This window comes from Rhinichthys klamathensis, unplaced genomic scaffold, assembly GCF_029890125.1.
Source record: "Rhinichthys klamathensis goyatoka isolate OS25496 unplaced genomic scaffold, OSU_Roscu_1.1 h1tg000575l_1, whole genome shotgun sequence".
Classification (NCBI taxonomy): domain Eukaryota; kingdom Metazoa; phylum Chordata; class Actinopteri; order Cypriniformes; family Leuciscidae; genus Rhinichthys; species Rhinichthys klamathensis.
The window spans coordinates 244,122-255,000 of NW_026607039.1; the positions used below are offsets into that span (position 1 = coordinate 244,122).

At 39.6% G+C, this 10,879-nt stretch overlaps 1 protein-coding gene across 1 annotated transcript in view; it reads right to left on the bottom strand.

Annotated features, from left to right (window-relative positions):
• LOC130075337 (homer protein homolog 3) overlaps positions 1-10,879 on the bottom strand; it is a 56,873-nt gene that overhangs the window by 41,316 nt on the left and 4,678 nt on the right. Inside the window, exon 3 of the mRNA XM_056239945.1 lies at positions 7,937-8,093. Coding sequence (XP_056095920.1) covers positions 7,937-8,093 — 157 coding nt within the window. The remainder of the gene's footprint in view (positions 1-7,936; positions 8,094-10,879) is intronic.

Below are 10,879 nucleotides of genomic sequence, written 5' to 3' on the forward strand. Positions count from 1 at the left end.
TGAGTAGTGACTTTTCCCTTGTCAGTGGTGTAAAATATGAAGTTGGACTGTTTCATGTAACTTAGCTCTTCTCCCTCGCTGTGTTATGGCTTTGCTATGTGGGGATAAATGTGCTGGTTACGTTCGTGAGACAGCTGATTAGTACTCTTGTCATTGACCGTAAAACAGTTACAGGAGTCACCAACCCGTCGATCACGGTCGACAAGTCGATCTTGGAAGCATTTTAAAGGGATAGTTCACTTTGAAATTAATTATTGGTGTGTTTTAGCTTACCTTAAGGGCATCCAAGATGTAGGTGTCTTTGTTTCCGAAGTATTTTCAATTTTTTATATTTTTAGGTCAAGCCGTTCTTGTCTGTCAGTCATATAATGCAGGTCTATGGTCACCACCTCAAAGAGCATGCACAGAGAAGTCCAAATTAAACATGATTTAATGACTCATAAATGTAAGTACACATTGATGGCCTAAGACACGAAACGAGCGGTTTGTGTGAGAAAACGAAGAGTATTTATATCGTTTTTACCTCTTGTAACCACAGCCACGTCCAAGTGATCTGAGGGCGCGGGCGCTTCGGTCTGTGCAAGCGCTGGAAGTGATCTCTTCAAAAAAAAAAAAATTCAACGTTGTCTGTTGATATATCGAAATAGTCTTCCATTGTGATTTCCTGTATATCTAAATATGTTTAGATCTTCACATTGAAAGGTAACACTTCCGAAATCTCTGTGTAAACAATGAGTGACGTACACGCGCGAGAGATCACTTCCAGCGCTTGCGCAGACCGAAGCGCCGGCGCCCTCAGATCACTTGGACGTGACTGTGATTACAAGAGGTAAAAACGATATAAATACTGTTCGTTTTCTCACACAAACCGCTCGTTTCGTGTCTTAGGCCATCAATGTGTACTTACATTTACGAGTCATTAAATCATGTTTAATTTGGACTTCTCTGTGCATGCTCTTTGAGGTGGTGACCATAGACCTGCATTATATGACTGACAGACAAGAACGGTTTGACCTAAAAATATCAAAATTGAAACTACTGCGGAAACAAAGACACCTACATCTTGGATGCCCTTGATGTAAGCTAAAACATACCAAAAATTAATTTCAAAGTGAACTATCCCTTTAAGTCGATCGCGAAGAGTTTTCAAAATCAGAGAAAAAAAGCCTATTGTGTGTAGTAAATGGTGTCTAGGAGATGCGGAGGCGCGCGCGCTGTTACAATCACGTCATTTTTGCCGCGCGCACCTTTGGGCTCATGCGGACGCGTCGAGTTTAAACAAGGCTTAACGCTTTAACCAGCTCAGCCACAGTAACAGCTCATATTAGCCAGCTAAACTTTTACAACCCTGTTAGAAAACATATGTAGTTGCATAGTTTCATGTGGTTCTTCTCCCTCGCTGTATTATGGGTTTGCTATGTGGGGAGAATGTGCTGGTTACATTCGTGAGACAATCCGCTGATTACTATTATTATATTATATATGAAGACCCTTGATCCTCACCTGACTATGGCTTTGTAAACTTTATCCATGATGTGGTTTATAATGGACTGTGGTACAGAAACAGTGACAATATTACACACTCTTGGCTTACTCTGGCTATTCTCTGCTGTCTCAGACGACGATATGTTTGTCCCGTTTGAGCCACCGTAGCTTCTTCAAAAGGGAGGGGTGAGCAGTGGGCTGAGCCATTAGTGCAACCGAACCGCTAGATGCCGCTTAAATCTACACACTGCACCTTTAAGTGCACTTATAGAGTACACAACCTTGACTTAAGTACACCTTGTAATAATGTAAAATTATGTTTTACTTTGTGTTTTAATAATCTTTTGTCATGCTTTAAAGTCCCCATGAAATCAAAATTGAAGTTTTTGGGGCTCTTAGTATGAATATGTTAGCATTACTGTTATCTATAAGCGAGTGTGCTCCAAAACAATTACAAAATTCGCATTAAGAAGATATAAGCATTCAAAACTTAGTCTCTCACTTCTGTCAATATGGATCAATGATGTTGATGACATCACTCTGCACTTTAGCTTCTCAGATTTTCTGTCCAATCAAAAGCTCTCTAGAATCTGAAGCTCCGCCCCCTACATTATAAATAGTCGCTGAAGCTGCGGTTGAAATCGGTCACTTGTTCACACATTTATTATTTTCTACATGGTGAAAGTGCACTATATAGGGGATAGTGAACAATTCAGACAGTGTAAAAATGTCTAGTTTCATGTTAGTGTCACATGATGATCCGCCGCGGCTCCGATCCAGAGACACGACACACAGAGCGGATCATGTGATCAAGTCCCGCAGACCAGAAAACATGTCGGATCCTTTGAATTCTCCACATAAAGCTGTATTTTACAGTGATATGGAGATTAGGAGGAGAAACGGTTAGAGATTAGGAGGACACTGCAGCTTTACTGAGTTCAACAGTGATATAAACGAAACGCTATTGGCTATTTTTAAAAGGGGGAGGAGCTGTTCGATATACCCCGCCCCTTCTTCCTCTTTCAGTGGAAATTACATCAACATATTAAATAATGCTGCGCGTTTTAAAGCAATTCAGTTGGCCTTTATAGAAGTAAACTTATTATGATGTGTTAACTAACATACTAAAGCACACGTAGTCCTTGATTATACCAATAACTGTTATTTGTAATTACACGTTAATGTATTTTAAATGTACTAAACTGCAACTTTATTACAAATTTGTAATTATTTAAATACGTGACACACGTTTCAATAGAAATAACATTGAAATATATTTGTATCTTGTCAGTACAAAGACAATAGAAGTAATTATGAAGTTACATATAAAGATTACTCTTACTGAAGTGGGTAAAAAAAACTAATATAGATTTAAACTAGAACACATTTTAATTGAATTGTAAATAACTTGCAATTAAGTACACAGAAAACATTGCATTCAATTTGCACTCAAGTAAATAATTTTTTTGCAATTAATTCTCTTTTTCAAAGTATGCAAAAGCGTACTTCTTTTTCACAAGGGCCATGATGAAAATGTGCATATATATATATAAATCCAGAGAATACCAATGCAAAACCACTTCCCACAATGCAATGCAGTCAATTTGAGCTCCCATTTTCAGCGTGATGAATAAACATGTGTGATATCAACCACAATCTTCGTCTTGACTCATTAATCAATTAGACTGTCAAAAGGTCTAAATGTCAAAAGGACAAATTAATATTCAGTAATATTATCGGTTTAACCGCACTGACACTATCAGATGAGAACAAAATTGCAATTGACTTGCACTGAATAATGAGACTTTTGTCTTCTGATAGCTGAACTGAACCAACATTGAACTGAACTGAGCTAAACTGAGCTCTAGCAATGACAAGGTCATGGGTTTGAGAACTTGATCAAACGTGTACCGACTGCAATGGATAAATGCATAAGTATAATAAATGTATAGTAAATGTAAATGCATAAATGTATAGTGCTGCACAATATACAGGTGAAACTCGAAAAATTAGTGCATCAGTAATACCCCCCTCTTATGATTTTTTCTAAAGCTTTTACTTGTTTTGAAAAAAAAAGAAGGTTGCTCACAGGTGTCTAAATGAAGAGCTTTAAATGGGTAGACTAACTTACTAGTTGCTTTCACATCCTCATTCATAGGCGGAAATCGCGGGGGGGGGGGGGTTCAGGACCCCCCCTATCTGAGGGTTGTCCCCCCTAAAATATCATTAAAATATGTGTGTTGTAAATAAAATAATGATATATTCTTAAAATAATTGTTTAAGAAATAAAATCATACAAATGCATACGGGGCAACAACAAAAAAACGTTTTAAACATTTTGAGTCCCCCCTCCCTTGCCTCACAGTGCTTTGGTCCACTGCCTCCGCCCCTTTTACCGACACACACACATTCCGGTGGCGGCCGATGAACTGTTTTTGAGTAGTTGTGGAACTCCAGTTAGTCAATGTTATTTTATTCACTTTAAACATTGGATGAAGTGATTATTTTCTCTTTAATATAGATGATGCTGAGTCATTAATAATAAATCATGTAAAAACAAATATATGATTGTGTACTAATGTACTTTTGTCACTGATAGCGTGATAGTCGTTTGTCACTGACGACGTGCTAAGTGAGCTGAACTGTATGTATGGCGTTCGTGGTTTGATTAGTCGAGACTGTTTTCCAAAGATGGCTCCTGTCTGTATACACGAAGTGGACTGTCTTCATAAAATATCTTCTTATTAAACGGTCTGTACACTTACAAAGTTCTCAATGCTTCGTTTTGCATGTAGGGACCCTCATTATGTTACTGTGTTCGTGTGGGGCTATTTTTGAGCCTTGTTAGTGGTATAAACTAGCGATTTCTTTTTACTTATTAAATGCCCCCATTACTAGCGTTATACGCTAAACAGTTTTTAGAGATAAAACTCTTTACATTCGATTATCATGAAAACAAATCTCAGAGAACGGTTGACTAGGTACCAATGTTTTATTAGACCAAAGGTTCATTTTGCGCCGGAGTTGTCCTTTAATACAGTAATACAGTATATCCCCCCCCCCCCCACACACACACACAGCCATAGAGTGTACGCATACACTACGTAATGTAACGTTAGTCTTGTAGATTAGACTAGTCCGGGTGCACATTTAGATTTTAACGCTTTCACTGTGATTTAGTCGGTTTATATCATTTAATTAGTGTTGTTCATTGAACGATAGTTCATGAACTCGTTCATATTTTGGGCGAACGTGAACTGAAGGTACTGTATTTCTGCCTGATAAACGTTACTGTGAACGCGTTCATTCTGGTGTCTGTGAACGCACGCTCTCTCAGTTTAACTTCGTTCAATTGGGTGCCAGATTTCTATAGAGCCTTCCAGGCGAAAACCCAAAAATGTATGGTTTTGAAGAATTTTTAGCCGGGTTTTCGCCTGGAAGGCTCTATAGAAATCTGGCACCCATATGGTTTTGAAGAATTGTTTTGGTCAATTTAGTCAGCTTTTTCATTAAACCAGAAAGAAACTTTGAGAAGAAGGATAATGGAACGGTCTCCATGCTACACTAATAATAGTAGTAAGGCTTTCCTCAGTGTACACATATCCTTGCAAGTACAATTTTGCCTGTATTATTGCTGTCCCCTTCAAAAATTGTTCTTGAGAATTGTTATGTTTATTGTCCCCCCAACATTTTGATGAAATTTTCGCCCCTGTCCTCATTGTGTTTATAATCAAACTATTCTAACTCACACTTTCAGGAAAGGTTTTTAAAGACTGAAAGGGTTGGACTTTGAGATCTTTTTTCCATTCCCAAGTGATAGTGTTCATACGGGTCGAGACAACGTCCAACTCATCAGCTGTGGATTAGGAGACGCCCAGTCTAACGTGAGTCTGGTGTGTGTCGGGAATATCTCTGGTGTGTGTCGGGAATATCTCTGGTGTGTGTCGGGGAATATCTCTGGTGTGTGTAGGGGAATATCTCTGGTGTGTGTCGGGGAATATCTCTGGTGTGTGTTGGGGAATATCTCTGGTGTGTGTCGGGGAATATCTCTGGTGTGTGTAGGGGAATATCTCTGGTGTGTGTTGGGGAATATCTCTGGTGTGTGTCGGGGAATATCTCTGGTGTGTGTTGGGGAATATCTCTGGTGTGTGTTGGGGAATATCTCTGGTGTGTGTCGGGGAATATCTCTGGTGTGTGTTGGGGAATATCTCTGGTGTGTGTAGGGGAATATCTCTGGTGTGTGTAGGGGAATATCTCTGGTGTGTGTCGGGGAATATCTCTGGTGTGTGTTGGGGAATATCTCTGGTGTGTGTAGGGGAATATCTCTGGTGTGTGTTGGGGAATATCTCTGGTGTGTGTAGGGGAATATCTCTGGTGTGTGTCGGGGAATATCTCTGGTGTGTGTTGGGGAATATCTCTGGTGTGTGTCGGGGAATATCTCTGGTGTGTGTAGGGGAATATCTCTGGTGTGTGTTGGGGAATATCTCTGGTGTGTGTAGGGGAATATCTCTGGTGTGTGTCGGGGAATATCTCTGGTGTGTGTAGGGGAATATCTCTGGTGTGTGTTGGGGAATATCTCTGGTGTGTGTCGGGGAATATCTCTGGTGTGTGTTGGGGAATATCTCTGGTGTGTGTTGGGGAATATCTCTGGTGTGTGTCGGGGAATATCTCTGGTGTGTGTTGGGGAATATCTCTGGTGTGTGTAGGGGAATATCTCTGGTGTGTGTAGGGGAATATCTCTGGTGTGTGTCGGGGAATATCTCTGGTGTGTGTTGGGGAATATCTCTGGTGTGTGTTGGGGAATATCTCTGGTGTGTGTTGGGGAATATCTCTGGTGTGTGTAGGGGAATATCTCTGGTGTGTGTCGGGGAATATCTCTGGTGTGTGTCGGGGAATATCTCTGGTGTGTGTCGGGGAATATCTCTGGTGTGTGTTGGGGAATATCTCTGGTGTGTGTTGGGGAATATCTCTGGTGTGTGTCGGGGAATATCTCTGGTGTGTGTCGGGGAATATCTCTGGTGTGTGTTGGGGAATATCTCGGGTGTGTGTTGGGGAATATCTCTGGTGTGTGTTGGGGAATATCTCTGGTGTGTGTTGGGGAATATCTCTGGTGTGTGTTGGGGAATATCTCTGGTGTGTGTTGGGGAATATCTCTGGTGTGTGTTGGGGAATATCTCTGGTGTGTGTTGGGGAATATCTCTGGTGTGTGTTGGGGAATATCTCTGGTGTGTGTCGGGGAATATCTCTGGTGTGTGTCGGGGAATATCTCTGGTGTGTGTCGGGGAATATCTCTGGTGTGTGTCGGGGAATATCTCTGGTGTGTGTCGGGAATATCTCTGGTGTGTGTCGGGGAATATCTCTGGTGTGTGTCGGGGAATATCTCTGGTGTGTGTAGGGGAATATCTCTGGTGTGTGTAGGGGAATATCTCTGGTGTGTGTAGGGGAATATCTCTGGTGTGTGTTGGGGAATATCTCTGGTGTGTGTCGGGGGAATATCTCTGGTGTGTGTTGGGGAATATCTCTGGTGTGTGTCGGGGAATATCTCTGGTGTGTGTCGGGGAATATCTCTGGTGTGTGTTGGGGAATATCTCTGGTGTGTGTTGGGGAATATCTCTGGTGTGTGTTGGGGAATATCTCTGGTGTGTGTCGGGGGAATATCTCTGGTGTGTGTTGGGGAATATCTCTGGTGTGTGTCGGGGAATATCTCTGGTGTGTGTCGGGGAATATCTCTGGTGTGTGTTGGGGAATATCTCTGGTGTGTGTCGGGGAATATCTCTGGTGTGTGTCGGGGAATATCTCTGGTGTGTGTCGGGAATATCTCTGGTGTGTGTCGGGGAATATCTCTGGTGTGTGTCGGGGAATATCTCTGGTGTGTGTCGGGGGAATATCTCTGGTGTGTGTCGGGGAATATCTCTGGTGTGTGTCGGGGAATATCTCTGGTGTGTGTTGGGGAATATCTCTGGTGTGTGTTGGGGAATATCTCTGGTGTGTGTTGGGGAATATCTCTGGTGTGTGTCGGGGAATATCTCTGGTGTGTGTTGGGGAATATCTCTGGTGTGTGTCGGGGAATATCTCTGGTGTGTGTCGGGGAATATCTCTGGTGTGTGTCGGGGAATATCTCTGGTGTGTGTCGGGGAATATCTCTGGTGTGTGTCGGGAATATCTCTGGTGTGTGTCGGGGAATATCTCTGGTGTGTGTTGGGGAATATCTCTGGTGTGTGTCGGGGAATATCTCTGGTGTGTGTCGGGGAATATCTCTGGTGTGTGTCGGGGAATATCTCTGGTGTGTGTCGGGGGAATATCTCTGGTGTGTGTCGGGGAATATCTCTGGTGTGTGTCGGGAATATCTGCCACCAAACCTGTGTTGATCACAGAGTTTATAACAGCGAAACTCGCCACAGATTACATCAACCTACAGACCAAACCGGTTGTGAGCGAGAAAGCGCCTCACCTTGGTCCCCCCCACGCTGATGATGCGGTAAGCGTGTCTGTTGGCGTCGTAGAAGAAGGAGACGGTGACCGCATGTTTGCTGGCCGGGATCCAGTTGCGTTTGGTGCCGGGATCGATCTGGAACACATGAGCTCGTGTGCTGTAGATCGGCTGTTCCCTACGACACACACACAGTACAATGAGTGTGTGTGTGTGTGTGTTCAAACAACAACAGAGCAATACGACTAAAAACATAAAGCCTACCGTACATACACACACAATATATATACTATTATTACACATGAAACAATTTAATAATATATAAAATTTATCATATATTTCTTTTCAATCTTTTAAATATTTATTTTTATCTAATCTATGCATCTATGTATAATACATCTGTGTCTATCTATGTATTTATCTATAATAAAATGTGTTGTTAATATTATGGGTATTGTTATTATTATTACATATACACATTTATACACACTTAATATACATTCTAATAAATATTACACATGAAAAAATGTAATACATAATATTGATTATATATTATTTTCAGTCTTTTTAATATTTACTTGCATTATATATATATTAATAAAAACTATTATAAATATTATTGTTATTATAATGTATACACACATATACATACACACATAATATATATACTAATAAATTATTGTAGTTATTACACATTATTAAATTTAAAAATATATAATATTGATTTTATATACTTTTTAAAATTTTCATAAATATAAAAAACAATTCAAATGTATACTTTTATTGTTATTATTATAATAATTTATAAAACACATATACATACACATAATATATATTTATTATTATTATAATAATATTTAAATTCCTGTAAAGATTTAAAGATCACTTTTTTTAATTCCTAAATACTAAATATTTATTTCCCATCACCTCATAGAAAAAAAACAGATTGATTGAATCATGGAAAACTGTTTTTTTTTTCTTCTGACCACCATCATTTATACATTTATTAAACAGAGCTGCAAATGACAACTGCCCTGATGATGTTGAATATTTCTACAATTAACTGAATTATTCAACTCTGACTTGGATTAATTGTTGCAGTGCTAATAAAGGTCCCAGAGCATTTAGTTCAATACAGTCAGGGATAACTCTACAGTGCTGTAATGGACAAATGATGATGACAAGAGTGGAAAGAGTGGTAAACACTCAGAGAAATCTGATGTTATGTGCTGAGAGCGTTCATAACTCCTCATGACTGACTGACTGATGTCTCTACTGCATTTGGTCATTATTATAGTAGCACAAAAAAATCAGTTTATAATAATAGTTTAAACCATATATGTGACCCTTGACCACAAAACCAGTCACACGGGTCAATTTTTGGAAATGTAGATGTATACATCATCTGAAAGCTGTATAAATAAGCTTTCCATTGATGTATGGTTTGTTAAGATAGGACAATATTTGGCCGAGATATGACAATTTGAAAATCTGAGGGTGCAAAAAAATCTAAACATTGAGAAAATCTCCTTTAAAGTTGTGCATTTATGTTCGCGACTGCGCAGCATTCACTCACAAAAATAAAATATTTGTATATTTACGGTAGGAAATTAACTAAATATCTTCATTGAACATGATCTTTACTTAATATCCTAACGATTTTTGGCATAAAAGAAAAATCGATAATTTTGACCCATACAATGTATTGTTGACTATTCCCACAAATATATCTGTGCGACTTATGACTGGTTTTGTGATCCAGGGTCACATATACACACCCAAAAAACAATAATTTTGTATCCAATGTTCAGATTTGTGTTCTGGAAATGTATGCATATTGCAAATGCATGCCGACTTACTTAGACAAAGACCCACAATATAAAAAAAGCATCCCTAAATGCAGGTCAAATGAGATGGACAGCAGACAGAATACAATATTTAGCATATTTTGCATGCAATATGTAATATATAGGGCGGATTAACATGTGCACAGATCATGATGTGAATCAAAAAGTTGAAATCCGGAAGAGGATCTATAGGAAAGGTTGCATTTCAGAAATGTAAAATGCAATAATCCTAATGCAACGCATCACTAGAGCGGAAGGATGGGTATTGCTGAAAGATGATCCTCTTCCCATAATGCCCTTTACAGAAATCAACACGGATACAACATCATCGCATCGGTCACATTATGAGAAGTTGCATATGTGTAAATGTAACATTTGATGGCATTAGAAGCATTTGAGATTTCATTTCTGCCCACTGATTATTATAGAGAACATTAATAGTGTTAGAGGTCTTGTGTGACTTCATGACTTCAGTAAAAGTTGAAATATTAGTCCTGCACCTCATAATGAGGAAAGCTTTCATTATTCTGCCTTCAGCGTGTCAATCACTGTGACTCATGCGTGAATGTCTCAGTTTGAGGTTTAAACCACACGCTCCTACAGAGTCAGACTGCAGGGCTTTCAAACACCTTTGCAAGTCACGAATCCTTCCAGGGAAAGAATGATCAAATAATAGTTCAGGCTGATTAATCGGCTGATATTTGGCTATTTTGAGATTAGCGTTATTGTACACGCACCGAAATCTACCAGCGGTCTTGGCAATATGTTGCAGAATAAATGCATAATTTACATTTTAACAGGTTATTAATGTTGTTTTGGAGTCTCCTACAACAGGTTTACACGCTTCCAAGATCAAAAACACTTTCATTTTCTCAAATTATACATTGCAGAATCCGCTTTTTTCTCACAAGAGTCTGAAACGGTTCATTCGAAGATTCAGTCTCTCTAAACCCCGCCTCTCTGAGAGTTGCTCTGCTCTGATTGGTCAGACGGCCCAGTCTGTTGTGATTGGTCGAAACCAAACGCCTTTTAGCATATCTGAATTTCAGCTCTTCCTCAGAACTTGATAGATACACCATGATATGAATGGTACACACACTCACACAGACTCACACAC